The sequence below is a fragment of the Scyliorhinus torazame genome, chromosome 8 (genome assembly GCF_047496885.1).
Source record: "Scyliorhinus torazame isolate Kashiwa2021f chromosome 8, sScyTor2.1, whole genome shotgun sequence".
Taxonomy (NCBI): domain Eukaryota; kingdom Metazoa; phylum Chordata; class Chondrichthyes; order Carcharhiniformes; family Scyliorhinidae; genus Scyliorhinus; species Scyliorhinus torazame.
Window position 1 is genome coordinate 57,151,368 of NC_092714.1, and position 22,169 is coordinate 57,173,536.

The window sequence follows — 22,169 nt, forward strand, 5'->3', positions numbered from 1 at the left end:
TCACAGTGAATAACTCATGATTATGATACTGGACCAGCAACCCCAAAGTTTGAGAGGTCAAATACTCCCATTGCGAGTCATTTGAGGGCTATCCCCGGAAAATGACCATTAAAAAACAACCAGATGTTTGGAAAAACGCAACTAGTTTACTAATGTAAAATCATTGAACAACTCTCAATGCTCTTTGGGCAACACATACAATATTGCCGTGTCAAATTTGTGAACATCCAAAAATGATTTTAAAGTGTTATGTTTTCGAGGATTTTACTTTTACCTACCGTATAGAACATAGAACAGTACAGCACAGAACAGGCCCTTCGGCCTCAATGCTGTGTCGAGCCTTATTCGAAACCAAGATCAAGCTAGCCCACTCCCCGTCATTCTGGTCTGCTCCATGTGCCTATCCAATAACCACTTGAAAAACCAGGTTGCCACACCATGGGTTACTTTGCAGAGATGTTTCTTGCTCACAGTCAAAAATGGAGAGAAAGAAATCTCCCAAGTGCCTCGGAGGGTGACACCATGTACTCATGTGACATACTATACAGAGAGGCATTGGTTACAATGCATAACAAAAAGAAAAATGGAGATGCTGGTTGCAATTATGAAAGCAAATAAGGCCATCATTTTTGTACCAGCAAGATTCCACAAAGAGCAATGAGATAAATGAATTCTTCCCACATTTTTAGTGGTGTTGTTTGAGGATGGAAATGTTAATGGAAATGCAATATAGGAAACTTCCTGTTCTTGTCAGACAGTACCATGGGATATTTAACATCCACCTGAACAAGGAGACAGGGCATAGGTTTAACATCTCATCCAAAGAGCACATCGAACAATTCTGACTCAAGAGACAATGCTACAATTGAGTGACACTCATGAAGAAGTCAGCACCGTGAACATTTAGAAGCTGGAAATTAACTGAACAGGTTTCCCTTGCAAAACTTTAAAGAGCACAAATTTGCTATGGAAAACAAAACGTTCGCTAGCTCTAAAATCACATGCTAATCAGCCAAGTTACATTCTGATCTCTATGCCCTTCAACGAAGCAATAAAATCATATTTCAATTTTTAAAAAGTCTCTTTCTTCGCGATTCACAAGGCTAATCCAAATCACATTTGATGGTATCACCTGTGTCTCTGGAAGAATTGCAGCCTCCCACGTCGGTGAGCTTTTAGGTGGGCGGGGGGGGGGGGGGGGGGAGAGAGAAGAGGGGGAACAACGGGATTCCCTCTGGGCTCCCGCCCGCCCCAACCTCGCAGTGATTTCATGCAGGGGCTGGTTTAGCACACTAGGCTAAATAGCTGGCTTTGAAAGCAGACCAAGGCAGGCCAGCAGCATGGTTCAATTCCCGTACCAGCCTCCCCGAACAGGCACCGGAATGTGGCGACTAGGGGCTTTTCACAGTAACTTCATTGAAGCCTACTTGTGACAATAAGCGATTTTCATTCATTTTCATTTCATTTTAAGACTCAGATGGGCTGCTCACCCTTGCCCCAATTGAGTCCTGTGGGTGGTACCAGTGAGGTCTGGACAATTGTCAGGCAATTGCCATGCAATCCTTACCAGGGAACCTCAGAGGGTGGGGCAGGGAGGGATTCCCCAGTGCATCTTTGTGGTACTCCCTAGTTAAACTGCTCTGGAGCCCAGATGTCACAGCCGTACATACTAAAACAAGGGGATCATAGAAATCTACAGCATGGATGGACCATTCAGCCCATCATGGCCCTGCAGGTTGTTAGTAGCCATTCCGGCCAAAGCCCCAAATCAACTTTCCAGCCCTTGTCGGGTATCCTCGTTGAGGGTTTCTACCTTTACCATCCTTTCAGGAAGTGAATTTCAACAGTTTCCTCAAATCCCTTCAAAATCACCTACCTCTTACACTTAATTTATCCCCTCTGGTTAAAATGCGCTCAGCCAGGGGGAAATATGGTCTTCTGATCCTCTTTATCTTGTCTCCTCATAATTTTATACACTTCTATTAGGTCTTCTCTCAGCATCCTCAGTTCTAAAGAAAATAACCCCAGCTGATCCAATCTTTCCTCATTATTAAAATTCTTCAGAGCAGGCAACAACTTGTAAACCTACTCTCTATTCTCTCTAATGCAATCACAGGCTGGATTTTCCGATTTTGAGGCTATTTCTCCATGCCGGTGTGGGAACGGTGGTGGTGGTGTTTTATGACAGAAGAAATGGCATAAAACGGCCACCGATCCTTCGTTTGGCTGGGGGCTAGCATCAAGCCAGCGTAGAGCGCCCGGCTCTAGCTGCCGATACGGCCCGGAGAATTGCCGAGTCCGCGGCCGGGCATCCGCGCGGCGGCAGCCTGCAGCGGCCGCAACGTGCAACATGGTGCCGGCCGCTCACAGACCCGCCCTGCGAAATAGTGCCCCCCCCCCTTTGGCCAGGTCATGTGCCCCAGACCACCCCCCAACAGTGCCCCCAGCCACTGACAAAGTCCCCCCTGGCAGCGGATCGGCCCTCCCCCGGCTGTGGCGGTGCTGGACTGAGTCCGTAGCTGTCACGCCGCGTTCCCGACGGATGAGACCACACCCGACTGACGCTATTGGGAACTCGGCCGGTTAGGGTCCTAGCACCGGGCGTGGGCCTCAGGCAATGCCCTGAGGCCATCGATACGGTGCACAGCGTACTCTCAGAGTACTCCGCTTTGGAGGGGGTGGAGCATCGCGAAGGCGGCGCTTCCCCCGATTCAGTCGTGAACGGGGATTTTTCGGTTGATCGCCGAATGCAATTTTGGCAACCGGAGAATCCCGCCCCACAATTTTCCTACAGTTCGGTTACTAGAACTGCATCCAATACTCCAGCTGTGGCCTAACTAGTGTTTTATTACAGTGCCTAGCCTCACCTACAAGTTCTTATATATTATGTCACAATTAATAAAGGCACGTGCCCCTATATCTTCTGAAACATCTTACCTACCTGTCCAGTCACTCTCAGGGACTTGCACCTCAAGATCCCATGGTTTCTCTACACTTCTCAGTATTCTACCATCTACCATTTATTGTGTATATCCTTGCCTAGTTAGCCTTCTCCAAATAATGAAACTATTAGAGGAACGATAATCAAGATAGATGAAGAGATTGATAGGAGGTCATGAATCGGAGAAATAGAACTCTGGCACACATGGAAAATCCAGGATTGCAAGCACGAACGTGTCGAGCCATAAGGGAAAATCCATGACTTGTAAAAGAAGGGAGAAGTGGCAAAAAATATCTCGGGTGAACCACAGCTGAGCTTAAAGTCTGGATGTCATTTAGAGTTGGCTAATTATTTGCTTATTTTTAAAATATACAGATTTCTTACGAAATGTAAAAATGTTCTCAAAATAATGTTAAGAAAAGTGTGAATGCTTAATGCATGCGTGCAATTTGGGTGATTCACTTGTGAAAATAGGACAAGGAATTTCACATGACTAAACATTTCTGTTATATTTTGTTACAGGTCTCGAATCTGGCTAGTCGAAAACCAGACATTTTTATAAACTGCCATGCATGAATTTTCATTCTTATTAAATTAGTTTACTGGCTTGTTCAGTTATGTGCTACAGTGGTGCAGTGACGTGTTAGACAAATGACTTATTGTGCTGACCTTTCCCCTTGCTCTGAGTGACCTTTTGAACCCACCCAAACTGGCCTGAACCACCTGACCTGTAAACTGGTAAGATCCAAAAACCGTATGGACTTGGTCTCAACGTTGCTGATTTTGAGACACTATTATATTTTCTGTTGTTGTACATAGTTGTATTAAATAAAACCACAGCAAATATTAGTCGGAGAGATCCCGTGGTGCAGTTGGTAGTGTCCCTGCCTCTGAGCCAGAAGCTGTGGGTTCATGTCCCACCCCAGGACTTGATGGCCAAGGAAGTTGGGCCTATAATGCAGTCATACTGGTTGAGTGTGTCCACCTTCAAATCCTGCCAAATATGCCAATGGCTGTCAGTAAGAAGGTGAGACACACCTGGTCAGCCACGCTTGAAGTGGTGTAGCGCTCCTCAAGCTATAAACCCCTGGTGACAGATGAGCGACCTGTTCCAGGAGTAACTAGCTTATGGGAACAGACAAAAGTCTGCCTTAGTGCACCACTAGGTGCGGGAAGAGAGTTGGAAATTAGGAAATGATCTGAACACATACCTCACTCTTTTCCAAGTGGTTGCTTTGGTCTTGTTTAAATTTGGAAGCTAATGCAGCAACAGACATAGGCTTTTCTTCCATAGTTTGAATGGTGTCTCCTGAACGGTCCTAAAACGAACAAGAACAAAAGTAGAAATGAGGAACTCACTTATCGACTACAATTTCTGGTCAGGTTCTCTGTCTCTTCAAGTACTGTTATGTTTTTGGGGATTTTACTTTTACTCACAGTATAAACAAAAAAATGAAATGAAAATTCCTTATTGTCAAATGAAGTTACTGTGAAAAGCCCCTAGTCGCCACATTCCGGTGCCTGTTCAGGGAGGCTGGTATGGGAATTGAAATGCTGCTGGCCTGCCTTGGTCTGCTTTAAAAGCCAGCTCTTTAGCCCTGTGCTAAACCAGGTTTCCACACAATAGGTTACTTAACCAGTCGTCAGAGTTTATTGCAGAGGTGGAGCTTTCTCACGGTCCAAGATGGAAGTAGAGGGAAACCTCTAATGATGTCACCACATAATCATGTGACATACTATAGAGAGGGGCATTGGTTACAATACATAACATCCCTCCCCCTTTACTCCTGTAGTGTGACAACAGATATTAACTTAAAACTTTTACTATTGGCGAACAGTGATGATATAACCAAGTATTGTTATTGCACAAATATATTCAACACTTGGCTCAGGCACATCATCTAATAAAGTTGATTCTTCTTCTGCTTCTACAAATGCTGTTGGTTCAACTATTGCAGAATTTGAATTTGATTTAGTTGCAATCATAGGTCCGGGGATTTCCCACTTTGTGTGTCCGATGTTGGCCTTTCAGATACCGACTCTGCAAATTCTCATTTTGAAGCGAGGATTTGATCATTGTGTCTCCTCCAAACTCTCTCGTCATCGGGTTGTACCAAATAAGAAATAGTCTTTGCGAGTATTGTAGCAGGTACCCACTTCTCACTTGAAGGGTAGTTTCTTGTTAAAACTCTTTTCTCCTTGCTCAAAACTTCTTGGTTTCGATGTTTGTTCACGGGGAGTAACTTGGTTTGATTGTTATCGCTCTGCAATGGTAGTAGTGCCAGGCAATGAGGGCAAATCAAACTTGGTTCTCAACTTTTGTTATAAAAATAATATTGCTAGCGTGTTGGGAGTTGCCATATGGAGAGTGCTTTTATAGGAAATGAGAAACTTGCTTATTTTCTTAGCTCCCAATCCTTCGTCCTTTGATGGCATTCTTCAATGAATACCAATCTCTCTGCCTATTTATTTGTGGAAGAATGATAAGGCACAGTTTTTAATATGTTGTGTGCCATTGTTGCAAAGGTAGTTCACAAATTCCTTTGATGGGAATGGAGTCCCGTTATCGCTAACTAGTTGTTCTGGTTTGCCAAACCATGCAAATACTTCACGCAGTTGTTCGATTGTCTTTTCCGTAGTCATTGACTTCATTATTATTTTGGGTCATTTGCAATGTGCATCCACTAGGACAAAAAAAACATATATCCTTGATTGGTCCCTCAAAATCAATATGTACTTTTTGCCTTGGTTGTTTTGGCCAATCCAAGGGTAAGTGGTTGAAGAGGTGGAGTATTTTGTCTCCATAGTATGGCTACAAATTATGGAATATTTTCAGCCTCCTCTCGACTACTTCGATGAAATTGGAATCTCTCTGCTATGATTAATGTTTTGGGCAAGAAGTGTTCTTCAAGGGTCTTCGTGAATTTCTCGTAAGTTATTGCAGAAGGCTTTTTAGCATGGACAAGAGTTTGTCATAGGGTGAAGAGTTTCCATACCGATCCTTTATCCCCAAAGCCTTCTTCCAAAATGTGGACAGCTTAATTATGGCGTTTGTGGGGGAGCGGGGCAAGAATCCAAGAGTCCCCAAACCAACACTGCAAAGGAGGAAAATTAAGGGAGGCCTGGCATTGCCAAACTTGCAATACTGCCACTGGGCAGCAACAGCGGAAAGAGTGAGGGGATGGGTGCACAAACCCAACTCGGAGTGGGTGCGGATGGAGGAGGCGTCCTGCAGGGGAAAGACCCTCAGGGCCCTAGCCACGGCAGCACTCCCAACACCCTCGACAAAATGCACATCTAGCCCAATGGTAGCAGACACACTGAAAACATGGGGCCAACTAAGACAGCGCTTCGGGTAGACCAAGATGTCCGCCATGGCTCCTATCTGCGGTAACCACAGATTCCCGACAGCCTTGCTAGACACAACCTTTAATAAATGGAGACAGGACGGAGGAACGCTGACAGTTAGGGACTTCTACATAGGAAACAGACTAGCGACTCTGAACGAACTGACGGAGGAATGGGAACTACCGACTGGATAGGAAATGAGGCACCCATAAATAAAACACTTCCTCCGCAAGATAGGATATCCCAGGTCCCCGGAGACCACACTGTTAGAGAACCTGATGAGCACGGACAGTACGGAAGGGGGACTCTGTGGGAAAATATATAGACAGCTACTGGACAGGGCCCGAACACCACTGTACGAGACCAGACGGAAATGGGAGGACGAACTGGGGACAGAAGTGGGGTGGGGACTCAGGAGCGAAGCACTGAGCAGGGCCAACTCCACCTCCTCCTGCGCAAGGCTCAGCCGCATGCTGTTCAAAGTGATGAACAGAGAACACCTGACCAGAACCTGAATGAGCAGGTTCTTCCCGGAGGTGGAGGACAAATGTGAACGGTGCCAGAGGGGCCCGGCCAACCACACCCACATGTTCAGGGCTTGTCCCAAACTTGCAGCGTTCTGGACAGCCTTCTCCAAGGCAATGTCCAAGTTTGTGTGGGGGAGGGTGAAGCCATGCCCAAATGTGGCAATCTTCAGGGTATTGGAGCAGCCAGAACTACCTATGGGGAAGAGTGTCGATGCCCTTGCTTTCGCTTCATTAATCGCATGCCGGAGAATCCTGCTCGGCTGGCGATCAGCAGCACCATCCACAGCTGCTGACTGGCTGGCAGCCCTATCAGAAATGCTCCACCTGGAGAAGATCAAATATGCTGTCCGAGGGTGAAAGGAAGGCTTCCTAGATACATGGGGGCAATTTGTCGGCCTGTTCCAAAATTTGTTTGAGGCCAACAACAGCCAGTAGAGAGGGGGAAGCTGGAAAGTTTAGAAAGGAAAAAGAAAGAAAGGCAAGGAGAACGTCAGGGCCGCACATCCCGGGGGGAGGGGGAAGAAGACAGAGAGACTGAAAGGAACAAAAAGAAAAAACACAGAGGTGGGGTGGGGGGGAGGTGTCATGATATGCAAACATGCAGCTAGTGAACACTTAGAATAGGACACGACCAATGAGCAGTCAGGACACTCAGGGGTGGTATCTCACTATTAAAGGGATGGGGCACTCACACCCCACCTCTTTCCACAGACCAACATCTACAGAGTGAGACAGGGTGTACCTTCAGCATCACACCCCAGCACGTGGCTTAGAGCAGGCTGGTTCAGTTAGACGGAGTTACTACAATTAGATTAGCAGAGAGTCTAACTCATTGAGAACTGTGCTAATAGTTCAATAAAACACATTGAATTCATTTCAATGTCTGGAGCATCTTTTACTTAAAACTGCACCAAACTACATAACACAACAGGGGGGGGGGGTTGGGGGGCGGAGGGGGGTAAACCCTCCCGCCCCCTTCCACAAGATGGACACGGCCGAAGCCGATGGTAGGAGAGGGGGAAAGGTGAGGGGGAAAGGGGAGGAATGAGGAGAAGCAGGAACATCGCCCCGGATCGAGCAAGGAGGGCACTGGGGGGGGGGGGGGGGGGGGGACACCGCATCAGATGACAACAGTTTGTACGTCGAAAAATGTAAGAAAAGGCTTGTTTTTGCATTGTAGAATAAAGGAAAACGAACGACAATGTACATAATTTTGAAAATGCCAATAAACAGATTTTTTTTAAAACACACACGCACTCACACAAGATACAGTTCCAGAGAATAATGCACGTTTACAATTTAAAGGAACGATGCAATTTTACAAGTTCTAAACAAAAGAATACTTCATAGTTCAAGTGCGTGGCTCATCATAGGAAAAACAGTCAATTGTGGGCCCAACAAGGTGGTATTTTCACTCCAAAAAAGTAGTTTAGGTGCAGTCTTATAACAGGGATTATTATAGGACTCCCGCAAAGAAATGGATGTTAAGCAGGTTACAAAGTTAGCCACTTGTGGTTGCTTCTTACCAGGAGATCAAGTTTCTTTACAGGTGGCTTGGAATAGGAATCAAGCTGGGAAACGTTTTAAATGTGACAGTCTCCAAGTTTTAAAAGGTATGGGTGAACTGCCTTTTCTTCTCGTCTGCTCTACAGCAGCTGGTGTTGCGCAACTAGTTTATCTTTGGCTCTTGGAATAATAAAGGACTTGGTATGAGAAGCAAGTTTCTGTAATATGATGGCGCGTTTGAGTGCCATCCATTGTCCACATAATGTGTTAGAGGCAGGGTAATTGATTCACAATGGGCGAATGATTGGTACCCGATGAACATGCCATCTGTGATTCGCTCACTGGATATTCCATCCTCATTACTCTGACATACTGCCAGTCATTATCTGTCACTCAAGGGTGGGGGTGGTGGTAGTGCTGATAAACCTTTCAGATTGTGAGTGGCAGGCTCCTGAACCTGTGAGAGTGGTGGGGAATGGGAAGGGGCACTGTCCGATCAGGCAGACAGGAACAGTGCAAATGTGCAGATGCATTGGTTGCTATTAGCACACTCAGGATTGTTCACCAAATGCAGCTCAAATGCAGAACCACATCCAACAGTAAATGTTTTCCTTTGCAAGCATGGTCTAGCCTGTGCTCTGCGGGTTATGAACAACTGAAGGAACATGCTGTTTGATTTGATCAGCCAATTGTTGGGTGGTATGGCTTACATATCGCTTGTGTAACCTCTGCACAGTAGCAGTGTGGAATGTTTTGCTTAATCATTTTCAGTCTAACCCATTCCCTTTCCCCGACATACAAGTTGGTAAATTTGCTAATGGGTTCTCCATACTGCACATTATCCCAGTGTCTGCACGTTCTCCCTGTGTCTGCGTAGGTTTCCTCCGGGTGCAACGGTTTCCTCCCACAAGTGCCGAAGGATGTGCTTGTTAGGTGAATTGGACATTCTGAATTCTCCCTCAGTGTACCCGAACAGATGCCGGAGTGTGGCGACTCGGGGCTTTTTCACAGTAACTTCATTGCAGTGTTAATGTAAGCCTACTTGTGACAATGATAAAGATTATTATTACTGTCTGCTGCAAGCCTACTTTCACCGGTCAATATACATGTTGGGGTTTGTACTGCTCCACACGCTAGAAGATTGGCCATTTGATGGCACGGTAGCACAGCAGTTAGCACTGTTGCTTCACAGCGCCAGGGACCCGGGTTTGATTCCGGGCTTGGGTCACTGTCTGTGCGGAGTCTGCACGTTCTCCCAATCTGTGTGTGGGTTTCCTCCGGGTGCTTCAATTTCCTCCCATAAGTCCCGAAAGACATGCTGGCTAGGTGAATTGGACATTCTGAATTCTTCCTCTGCTACCCGAACAGGCATCGGAGTGTGGCGAGTAGGGGGTTTTCACAGTAACGTCATTACAGTGTTAGTGTAAGCCTACTTGTGACAATAATAAAGATTATTATTATTCAGCAATCTTCATACAAAACATGCCATTTGCTCATCTTGCAAAGCTTGATGATGAATAGAGTGCATCAAACCTACCCTGTGGGGCAATGGCTATCATGATCAGATCATTGTTCGTTGTGCATCGCACAAACTCTCAAATGGGTCACTGGCTGCCACTTTCAGATTTGGAAAGTGCCCAATCTACTTCAAAGCATCCTGGAAAAGCAAAAGTATCTTAAAAAAAAAAGATTTGACCAACAGGTTAAACCAGCTGTTTCACGTTGCTACTGTGTAGTGGCTATGTGAGTGATATTTTCCACTAACAGGATGCTGCAGTCAGTCCAAAAAGATATCCTACCTACCAATTGAGCAACGTTGTGTATAAATTTATTTGCTGGCGTGATGGCAAGTATCTGGGTCGTATATCCCAACAATTGGCTGATCAAATCAAACAGCATTTTCCTTTGGATGTTCGGTATAGGCAGGATACAAACTACTCAATCAGACTGCGCTTGCAAAACCAGAAACACAGGGCGGGATTCTCCTATCTCCGATGCCGAAATCCCGTTCGGTCGGAGAATCCCCATTGGTGTTGAAATTGGGGCGGTGCCGCTGTTGAAATGCTCTGCCCCCTCCAAAACAGCGCACTCGTAGAGTATGCTGCACGTCGTATGGGCAGCCTCACGATGTTAACTGAGGCCCTCCCCTGATGGGCCGAGTTCCCGATAGCGTGGGTCACTCATGCATTTTTTTTCGGGAATCCGGCGTGGCGGCTGCAGACTGAGTCCAGCGCCGCCACAGTCGTGGGGCGGGGGGTAGAGTGCTTGGGGCATGGTATGGGTAGTCAGGGGGTGGCGAGCCTGGCCAAAGAGGGGCACTATTTGGCAGGCCGGGTCCGCGCGCGACTGGCGTCATGTTGCACGGCGCGGCCGCTGCAGCCCACCGCCGTGCACATGCACAGCCACGGACCCGGCAATTCTCCGGCCGTATCCGCAGCTTGAGCCGGGGGCTTTTACGCTGCGTGCCTGCTAGCCCCCCTCCAGATGGAGGATGGGTGGAGGTTGGGCGCCGTTTTTACGAGCATAAAACGCCACTGTTCCCACGCGGGCGTCAGCACTTTGTCTCAAAATCTGAGAATCTAGCCCGAAACATCTGCTGTTAGATATGATTTCACAATTGTGCAGAACCTGCTGAACAATCCTGAATGGGCTAATAGCTACCTGAATAACCAGTTTAAGATAATCAGTTGAGCTTGTAACATGGCTCATTTACACTTGCTAGAAATGACATACATTCATAGTCAGGGAATCAGGGACACGTTCTCTGCAAATCAAAGGAATATTTTTAAGCTTTGCTTCCCTTTTGAATTACTGGAAACTTGAGAATTGGCTGATCAATTCAAATAGCATATTCCTTCAGATGCTTTCTCCATGGCAATGTCTTGGCCAATCAGAGTCAACTTGCTAAGTCAACTTCTCCTGTAGTAGTTGTTGTGATCTTTTGAAATTTGGGATTCTTGTGTTTGTTCTGATGAGTACAAGATAAAATGCTGTAGCAATATGTCTCTTTTGTGCAATATTCAGGTTCTGTACTACCAAACACTTAGCCAGTACCGCAAAGGCACATCTTACACAACAACATGCATTTGCATCACTCCTCACAAAAATGTGGAGCCACACAGATCCAAAATTTTCTGTTCTTCATTCATGCAGAGTCGGCCAGGAGTCCTATCAGAAAACCGCTTTTGCTTTCAAGTTTCACACAAATGAGCAAAGCATACACCCGTGAATCCTCACCTCTCTGGGTCATGACATTTCTGATGCTGTAGTTTTCCAAAGTTCCTTCTCAACTGACCAACCAATAACACACGCCATGTTTCAGAGTTCGGCCATTCCTGGAAAACACCCATCTCTTTGGCAACAAACAAAAGTTTTAGACTTTTCTAGTCAGCTCTTGGGAGGTATGCTGACCGCCTTCACCCGCCAGCTCCTCTGCTTCTACCTGTTCCTCTTTGTCTGTAGCTCTCTTGTATCTGACCAGCCACTTGGCTTTGTTCTTACCTTCCTTCCTGTTGGTACCGCTTCCAGGTCAAGGGTCGCTAGGTCATGTGGAGCAATATTTCTTATCCAAGAAAATTACAATTGATCCCTTTACAATTGATGCAAACTCTTAAAATCATTTTCAAAAATTCTTAAAGGAAATTACAGATTCCAAAGATGTTTTAAAGAAATTACTATTTTTCCTTACTGTACTGCTTTTGGGTCAAATGTCAACACAGTGATACTCGAACATGGATAGAGGATTGGCAAACTAGTCGGGATAAATGGATAATTTTCAGGCATGCAAACTGTAATGAATGGAATGCCACAGGGATCATGCTGGGGTTTCAACTATTTACGACCTTAATGACCTGCATGAAGGCACTGACTGTACTGTAGCCAAATTTGCTAATGGTGCAAAGATAGGTAGAAAAGCAAATTGTGAGGAAGACCTAGAATATTGTGTACAGTTTTGGCCTCCTTACTTGAATTTGAAACAGTTCAGAGAGTGTTCACAAATGGGTTCTTAACTATTTTAGTGGGAATTGAACAGGGCCGACCTGGGTCTATTTATTGCTTATCGCTGGTTACCCTGTATAGTTGGTGGGCATACAAGCATAGAACAAGCAGCAACTCAGCCCCTTGAGCCTGCACCACCATTTAATCTGATAGTAACCTCAAATTTGCATCCCGCCTACCCCCAATAACCTATCACCCCTTGCGTATCTCAAATCTATCTACATATGCTTTAAAAATGTTCAAAGTCTCTGCTTCCCACCACCTTAGGAAGAGAGTTCCAAAGACTCAGGACCATCAGAAAATATTTCTCCTCATCTCCGTTTTAAATGGGCTACCCTTAAATAGTGACCCCTAGTATTAGATTATTCAACAAGAAACATCCTCTCCACATCCACCGGGATCCTTCAGGGTCTTCAACCAAGTCACCTCCTTCTCTGCTAAACTCCAGTGGATATAAACCTAACTTCTCCAACCTTTCCTCATAAGACAATCCATCCATCCCTGACATTAGTCTAATAAACCTTCTCGGAGCTGCTTCTAACACATTTCCATCTTTCCTTAAATAAGGTGACCAATACAGTACACAACAGTCCTGATGTAGTTTCACCAATGCCCTGTACAACTGAAGCATAAACTCCCTATTTAAAAAAAAAAAAATTCCCCTCACATTAAACAACAACAATATTCTATTAGCTTTCCTAATTGCTGGCTGTAGCAAAACAAGAAACACAACACTTCCTGGGCAGTCCATCAGGAGACGGCACAGGGCCAGGACCTCAAAGCAAGACACTCACACAGTCACCATGTGCTGAGTACCAAGTTTGATGTATAAATAGTTTAACAGAATAAAACCGCGTTGTACCAATCGCAACCGTGTTGATTCGTCTGTACCTCAGAGCACCCAACACTTCATGGTACCAGGAGTGGAGTGTTTCTTGTTTTGTACTGTGTCTGCTCGTCTGTGATTGGCTGTCGTGTTATGTGTGCTAATTGGTCCGTTGCTCTGTCTATCATTATGTATGTGTTGTGATGTTCACTTGAATATCATGACAAGTATCTGCTGTTTGATTCTACTGTGAATGGCTCTTTATATCACTTTTCCAACAACAGTGGAGGGGGAAGAATTAGCCAGGTTAGTTTTGGTTCTGATGTAGAGTCATATGGACTCGAAACCTTGGGCGGAATCATCTGTAGCCCGACGCCAAAATCAGGATCAGTGATCGGACGGAGAATAGCTTCTGATGCCGGAATCGGGGCAGGCGCCATTTGACGCTGGTTCGCGATGCTCCGCCCCTCCAAATCAGCGACATCGGGCCGCACAGTCGCAACGCCGTTGACGCGTCATCAGCCGGCCCATCCACAATGCTCCGCCCCCGATGGGCGAGTTCCCGATGGCGCAGGCCACATGTGGTCCCAGTGGTCATGAACCTGGCGTGCCGGCTGCGGAGAGTGCCCAATGCCGCCACCTTTGGCCGGGATCCGTGTCGCTGGCCAGGGCACTCTTCTTGGGCTGGAATGAGTGGTGGGGGATGGCCAGGGGGGCTAGGGTGGGCGGGTACGCGGTCCAGCACAGCTGGCGCCATGTTTCCAGAATGACCGGTGCAGCTAGTCAGCCCTGCGCATGCGCAGCCCGGGACCCGCCAATTCTCTGGCTGTTTTCCGCGGGACCCGTGGGCGTTTCATGCGATGCCGGTGCTAGCCCCTCAGCGGTGCCGGAATCGGTGAGGGATTCTTGCTGATTTTCCCGTCATGAAACACCCTTGGATTCTCCGTTGCCGCCGACATTTAGCCTCAGGAACAGAGAATTCTGCCCCTTAACTCGATTTCTCTGTCCACAAGTGCTGCCAGACCTGCTGTGCTTTTCCAGCATTTTCTATTTTTATTTTACATTTTCCGCAAGTTAAATTAGCAAATTATTGGTTGGAACCAATATTAAAGCATAACAAACATGGCCAGTCATCAGCATTACTCTCAGATTGGACTGTCTATTTCTCTTAAGACATTGACCATGACAGGTCCCCATAGAGATTAGGTGGATTGACCATGATAATTTGCCCCCAACTGACCAAAGTTTTGGTGAGGTTACAGGGTTACAGTGGAGTGGGCCTAGGTAGGGGGCTCTTTTGGAGGGTCGGTGCAGACCTGTTGGGTCAAATATCCTCTTTCTGCACTGTAGGGATTCTATGATTCTATAGAAATTATGTCAGCGATGGATAGCATAAGGACAACTAATTTGGGGAAATGGGGGTTGTCAGAAACATTACATTAGGCCCATTGAATCTGCTCTGCCATTCAATGAGATCATAACTGACCTGATATGATAATCTTCAACTCCACTTATCTGCCTTTTCCCCATAATTCTTGATTCCCTTGCTGATTAAAAATCTGTCTTTCCCAGCCTTGAATATACTTAATGACCCAGCCTCTATAGCCCTTTGCAGTAAAGAATTCCACAGATTCACTACCCTCTGAGAGACAAAATTCCACCTCATCTCTGTCTTAAATGGGCGACCCCTTACTCTGAGATGATGCTTTCTGATCCGAATGTCTCCCATAAGGGAAACAATCTGCCAGCATCAACCCTGTCAAGCTCCCAGAGAAACCTATATGTCTCAATAAGGTTGTCTCTCATTTTTCTAAACTCCAATGATTAAGGCCCAATCTAGAATCACAGAATTCCTGCAGTGCAGAAGGAGACCATTCGGCCCATCGAGTCAGCATCGACCCTTCAAAAGACCACACTACCTAGGCCCAATCTCCCACTCTATTCCTGCAACCCCACCCTAAGGGGCAATTTAGCATGGCCAATCCACCTAACCTGCACATCTTTGGACTGTGGGAGGAAACCGGAAAATCCGGAGGAAACCTACTCAACTTCTCCTCATAAGAAAATCCTTCCATACTCTGGATCAGCATAGTGAAGCTCTGGCCTGCCTCCAATGAGAGTACATCTTTCCTTAGATAAGGAGACCAAAACTGTTTCACAGTACTCCAGGTGTGGTCGAACGAGTGCCTTGTATAGTTTTAGCAAGATTTTCCTATTTTTATACTCGTCCCTTTGAAATAAAGCTAGCATTTGCCTTCCCTATTACCTGCTGAACTTGCATGCCAGCTTGTGATTTATGCACGAGGACTCCCAATTTTTTTTTAAATTCAGTTACGGGATGTGGATGTCGCTGGTTAGGCCAGCATTTATTGCCCATCCCTAGTTGCCCTTCAGAAGGTGGTGGCGAGTTGTCTTCTTGAACCGCTGTAATCCTGGAGGTGTAGGTACACCCACTGTACTGTTAGGGAGGAAATTCCAGGATTTCACCCCAGTGACAGGGAAGAAACGATGATATATTTCCAAATCAGGGTGGGGAGTGGCTTGGAGAGGAACCTCCAGCTGGTGGGGTTCCCAGGTATCTGCTACTCTTGTCCTTCTACATGGTAGTGGTCGTGGGTTTGGAGGTGCCATCTAAGGAACCTTAGTGAGTTTCTACAGTGCATATTGTAGATGGTACACAAGATTGCCACTGTTCATCGGTAGTGGAGGATTTGAACGTTTGTGGAAGGGAGAGCAATCAAGCGGGCTGTTTTGTCCTGGGTTGTGTTGAGTTTCTGGAGTGTTGTTGTAGCTGCACTCATCCAGGCAAGTGGAGTGTATTCCATTACACTCCTGACTTGTAGATGGTGGACAGGCTTTGGGGGATCAGGAGACGAGTTACTCGTCGTAGGATCCCTAGCCTTTGACCTGCTCTGGTAGCCACAGTATTAATATGGCTAGTCCAGTTTAATTTCTGATTAATGGTAACTCCCAGGATGTTGATTGTGGAGGAATTCAGCAATGGTAATGCCATTGAATGTCAAGGACCGATGGTTAGATTTTCTCTTGATGGTCATTGCCTGGCACTTGTGTGGTGCGAATGTAACTTGCCACTTGTCAGCCCAAGCCTGGATACTGTACAGGTCTTGCTGCATTTGGCATGGACTGCTTTATTATCTGAAGAGTTGTGAATGGTGCTGAACAATATCCGCAAACATCCCCACTTCTGACCTTATGATGGAAGGGAGGTCATTGTTGAAGACGTTTGGGCCTAGGGCACTACACTGAGGAGCACCTGCAGTGATGTCCTGGAGGTGAGATGATTGACCTCCAACCACTACAATCATCTTCCCTTTGTGCCAGGTATGAGTCCAACCAGCGGAGAGATTTTCCCCCCGATTCCCATTGACTCCAGTTTATCTAGAGCTCCTTGATGCCATACTCGGTCAAATGTTGCCTTGCCGTCAAGTTCAGTCACTCTCACTTCACCTCTGGCATTCCTTCTCAGCTGTAGCTTTTCACAGTCTTTCTCCATTCAAATAATATTCAGCTCCTTTATTCTACCTCACAAAGTGCATAACTTCACATTTTCCTACATTACATTCCATCTGCCAGGTTGGAAGTGCTGCTTCACCCGTGGGCTGAGCTCCCACAAGGGAAAATTGTATTCATTCCCATGAGTGGTATGCTTCCCTTATTCATCTGAAAAGTGCACAATGTAAACTTTGGTCATTGTCATCTCCAGAAGTGTAACACTGTTCATTTGACGTCTTTATAGTACAAGGGAGATCTCAAAGTGAATCTGTGAGTGGGTGAATAGAGGAAACAGTAGTTGACGGTATTCGTTTCAGTCGGTTTGCTTACCGTTTATTTTCTTTGGCAGTCAACACCCAACTCTAGTTACACCCTCACCTGATGCATCCTGTCCACACCCATGTCTCCAAGTGTATTTTTTCCTACATGTGTTGGATACATATAGATTAATTCTGGTTTAAATATATATCTAGCTGTCAGTGTACTGCTGGGAGTTGTAGGTTCACACAACCTGCTGATAAGGTGCTCAGCCAGTGTTGCCTGCTTGCATGGCTGGATTATCTTTGCAATTCACAGGCATTAGCACCAGTGATATTTTTAAATGACCTCCATTAAACTGTGTTTAAACATAGCCATCTGTATTGCCTCTCACAATCATCTTTGGAGTTCAAACGGAAAACAATGACAGGAAGCCCAGCCTTTATGATGAGAAATTGCTAGAAATGCCATCATCAGCACTAAGGCAAGAGCCCTTAACCCTTTCAACAGCTTACAGTTGGATTACTGTTCACTATTTTCTGAACGCACAACAAATGTCATTTTGGAAAAATCTAACAAAAGTTGGTTCTCTCATTGCAACATTTCTTCAATCCTCTTAAGGGTTTAACTGTTACTATTACAAGTGGTTTGTCAGTGGGATGAAGACAATTAAAGTAAAATACCAGTGGTTATATTGGCTATCGGACAAAGTAGAAGATGTGGTATTCCATAAGTCACCTGATATTTAGTTCCATTAACTTCAATAGAGTTGAATAATGGGTACATTGTACAAGGAGTTAGACATGAGCTAACCTTTGAAGGATGTCTCCTAGGTGATGTCAGACAGCCAAGGTCATAGTTCTGCTGAATTCAACAGGGGAACATCAGCTCTTTCAGTCAAGTAATTACACTTAGAAGAGTTGATGAGACCTACTGACCACTTTAGCTACAGTGCAGTACGTGTGAAAGATTTATTGTTTACCCTTTAACAGTTAATAGCCGCACAGTGTGTTAGTGTTCATGGTAGGACGAATAAAAAGGACAGCCATCACTGTAATACCTTGCCTGTCTTTATCAGGTCACTGATCTGCAGTCACTAGTTATCGGATGGCTAGCTACTCAGCTGCTGCTCCCCTAGCCTACTACTTCAATCTCTAGCCTTTCTTGGCTTTTCAACAGCTTCACTGCTGATGTCCAAACCCTGCCATTTCAGTGCTGGTGTTACATGGCAGATGTGGTACTGGAATGCCAAAGGGTATGCAAAAGTGTTAGCTCACTATTTACAGCAGGGTCAGCACTGGAGATGATCAGTGGGTAAAAGGCCCACTGCTGACACAGACTAATTACTAGGTTAATATGTCTTGGTCCTGGCCACATTTCTGGTGTCTCAAGGGCTGCAGATTTTCATACCCAGATGCACCAAAACATAATCAAAGCATTTCGGGTGGAGGAAATACCCCCAGAGTCCCCATGAGAGCTAATCTGATCATTGTCATCATACAGACCGACTTTTACAATTGCCACCATATCACTGATTATATCCCATTCCGTAGAATATGCTGGAGGTACACCCGAGTCTGCTGCATCTTCAAATGGCACATGCCTTCTGTTTCAAACATAACATCGCTAGTCATTCCTGTACAAGTATCATTTGTTCCAATGCAAGCGGTATTTATATATCGGTGTCCAAGGAAATATTTAAGTTGTGATGTTATTTATAGATTCTGAATAAGTTTGGAGTTTCCATTCACAAAACGACTATTAGATAAAGACACAATAAAAGTATAAATCTCGTTCATAATTGTGTGCCATACTGAAGAACAGGTTGCTAAATTCTCTATTTTCTAAGTATTAAAGTTGTACAGAATTTGGGGTAAATCTTTGAATTTCTTCTTTTGAGAGACAGGGAAGTTTGCATCTGAATGTTACCAACTAAAAGCGAGTTGACTTTAAAAGTATCTGGCTTCCCTGCCTGTGAGTAACTGTATAATTAGACTCAATCATTGTGGTTAAATATAGTGCCAGAACAACTGGGAAAAGAGCCCATAAAAGCCATCCACCTGTTGTCTCCAAGTTCAGTCCTTATTAGCTCAGATACAAATACTTCAGAAACCTCCAATGACCTCTGTCCCATATCGGTAAAAATATGGAGGGAATTCCGTTCCATGATCCCACCTAAAATCAACAGGATTGCTACAGAGAGCACAAAAGAGAGTCAGGCATTTCCAACTGGGATTGTGGAATGAACCCCACCACAGGGGTGGGAGAAATGCGAAGAGCTGGACATGACTTCCTGGAAGTCTTGTCTTAAAAAGGAGTATAACCCCTCCCAATGTTGTATAATTGTCAGGCAGTGGGGAGGGGAGTTGGGTTGAGCTGATGATTCTCTCCTTTAAAGGGGAGACTTCCATAAGAAAGACCTCAATCCATATCCACCCCAATTCCCATTTTCCTTGCATTGGCTAATTACACATGCAAGCCAGAAAGGAAAACTGCTACTGAGAGCGAGAAAATCTGTGAAAGGTACAGGAACACCAGATGACACGACATTGGATCGTCAAGGGGAAGCAGCTCAACAGTTGGGGGTTTGGGAAGAAAGGTGAGCCACTGAATTATTTGGCCAAAGGGTGTGAAAGCCTCCACAATAGAAAATTCATGACCTATCTTGCACAAGGAAGGAAAATCCAACAGGGAACTCGCCCACCCCCCAAAACCTGTTTCTGTGCAGTCAGAGTGTTTTGGTGGAGGTAGGAAGAGGGAAATCTTGATTGGGCAGTGACAGCCTCACCAGTCAAATACTCCATCATAATCATACGCAAATTCGAGAAATGCCCCATTGATGTCATTTGCCTGCACCTCATAATCCCCTTCCGAGAGCAAGAACAGGCCAGTTTATTCTAAGACGTTTTGGCTTCAAATTTGGTTAAAATTTGGGGCAGCATGGTGGCACAGTTGTTCGCACTGCTGCCTCACAGTGCCAGAGACCCGGATTAGATTCCGACCTTGGGTGACTATATGTGTGGAGTTTGCATGTTCTCCAAGTGTCTGCGTGGGTTTCCTCACCCAGTACAAAGTTGTGCAGATTAGGGGAATTGGCCAAAGTAAATGGCCCCTTAGTGTCCAACGGTTAAGTGGGGTTATGGGTAAGGGGTGGGGGCTTAGGTGGGACTCTTTTGGAGGGTTGGTGCTTACTTGATGGGCCGAATGGCCTCCTTCTGCAAACACTGTTTCAGCTATTCTATTTGACAGATGAGACAACATTACCGAGTTAAATACTCATTTGTCAAACATTTATTTTACTGGACTCAAATTCCAAGAATCGAGCCAGTGAGTAATCTTATGCAGCAACCCCGAGATTGCAAGAAATTCTGCCTGAACAAATCCTTGTTTTTTTAAATAGAAAAAGACAAGCTGTAATTGAGAAGTTAATTGAAAACATTTACAATGAGAAAATATTCTACAATTGTCATTTTAAAATAATACATCTGCTACCAGCGCACCACAAGGGAAATTAATATTGCACAGTTCATCAGGCAGAGTGACTGAAAATAAACAAATTCCTCCGGCTTGGGTGAAACGTAGTGTCCACCGCCTTGGTGGTAGACCACAGGATAGAGACACCTCACACAATGTGGAGGCTGTGGAATAAACAATATTTGCTGCATTTGCGTTTTTGCCAGAAATGTAGTAAACAGATAGTAACGGACTTCTGGAGGACAGATTAGTGAAATGAAGAGACACATGGTAGTTAAATTCAACACAAAAATGTGGACTGGTGAGTTTTAGTGGGAGAATGTAGAGAGGCGATATAGACCAAGGTACAACATTAAATGAGGTGCATGTGCACAAACCTTTTTAAAAATGCCAGGATAAATTCTGAAATAAAAGCAGGAGTAGTCACCATGGCCCATTAAGTCTGTTCTCCCCATTCAATACAAATATGGCTAACCTTGGGCTTCAATGCTATTTCCCACCCACTCTCCATATTCCTTAAATTCCCTGAGACACCAAACATCTGTCTATTCCAGCCTTAAATTTATTCAATGATGGAGCATCCACAATCCTCTGGGGTAGAGAATCCCAACGATTCACAACTCTTTTGAGTGAAGTAATTTCTTCTTATTTCAATCCTAAATGATCAGTTGCTTATCCAGAGGCTGTTACCCCATGTTTTTAGATTCCCCAACCAATCAATGGAAACAATCTCTCATAGTCTCCACCCTGTCAAGTCCCTTCAGAATGTTGTAGGTTCCAATGAGATCATCTGTCATTCATCTAAACTGCAGAGAAATAGACCCAATTTACTCAGCCTCTCATCATTGGACAACCCCCTTATCCCAGGACCAATTTAGCAAACTTTTGCTGTACCGGAAAACATGGAGACCAAAATTGCACATAAGTGTTCTTGGTGGTGTCTCACCAAAACTTTGTTACCCTTGCACTCCAATCCTCTTTGCAATAAAAGCTAAACTACCATTTGCCTTCCCTTTTTTAAAATTCACCTTTTAAAGTTATTTTCTTTTCCCAATTAAGGCGCAATTAAGCGTGGCCAATGCACCTACCTTGCATTGGGTTGCGGGGTGAGACCCACGCAGACACGGGGAGAATGTGCAAACTCTACACGCACAGCGACCCAGGGTTGGGATCAAACCCAGGACCTCATGCTGTAAGGCAGCAGTGCTAACCACTGTGCCACCCTGCCATTTGCCTCACTAATTGTTTGCTGCACCAGCAAGCTAACGTTCTGCATTCCTTTTACAAGCCTCTTTAAAGATCAGTGTCAAGTGTTAGCAAGAGTAAAAATAACATGATGTACCAGATGAATACGTGGCTGGAGAAGTGGTGTAGGAGGGAGGGATTCAAATTCCTGGGACATTGCAACCGGTTCAAGCAGGGCAGGTTACATTTGGGCAGAACCAGGATCAATGTCCTTGTGGCTATTTGCTAGTGCTGTTGGGAAGGGTTTAAACTAGAATAGCTGGGGATGGGAACCTGAGCAGGGAGAAACAAAAGACAGAAATGTAAGAAGCAAAAGTGGAAGGCAAACAAAAAGTAGGTGAAAAACAAATGGGGCCAGAATGCAAAATAAAGCCAAGATGATTACCAAGAATAAAAAGACTAAAAGCTTTCTGTTTTAATGCGCGAAGCATTCGCAGTAAGGTAGATGAATTACCAGCACAAATAGATACAACGATTATTATATAGTTTCAATTAGAGAAAGACGGTTGCAGGGTTATTAGGGATGGGAACT

General features: G+C 45.2%; 1 protein-coding gene across 2 annotated transcripts in view; it reads right to left on the minus strand.

The window, feature by feature from the left end:
- The window catches only part of LOC140427861 (capZ-interacting protein-like), an 82,717-nt gene that overhangs the window by 22,770 nt on the left and 37,778 nt on the right, over positions 1–22,169 (minus strand). The window contains exons 2-3 of one of the 2 annotated variants that reach the window (XM_072513664.1): positions 9,860–9,979; positions 4,153–4,260 (exon numbers count right to left, since the gene is read on the minus strand). In XM_072513664.1, the coding sequence (XP_072369765.1) occupies positions 4,153–4,233 (81 nt within the window). In that variant the 5' untranslated portion in view covers positions 4,234–4,260; positions 9,860–9,979. The remainder of the gene's footprint in view (positions 1–4,152; positions 4,261–9,859; positions 9,980–22,169) is intronic. The other variant, XM_072513663.1, reaches the window with a different exon arrangement.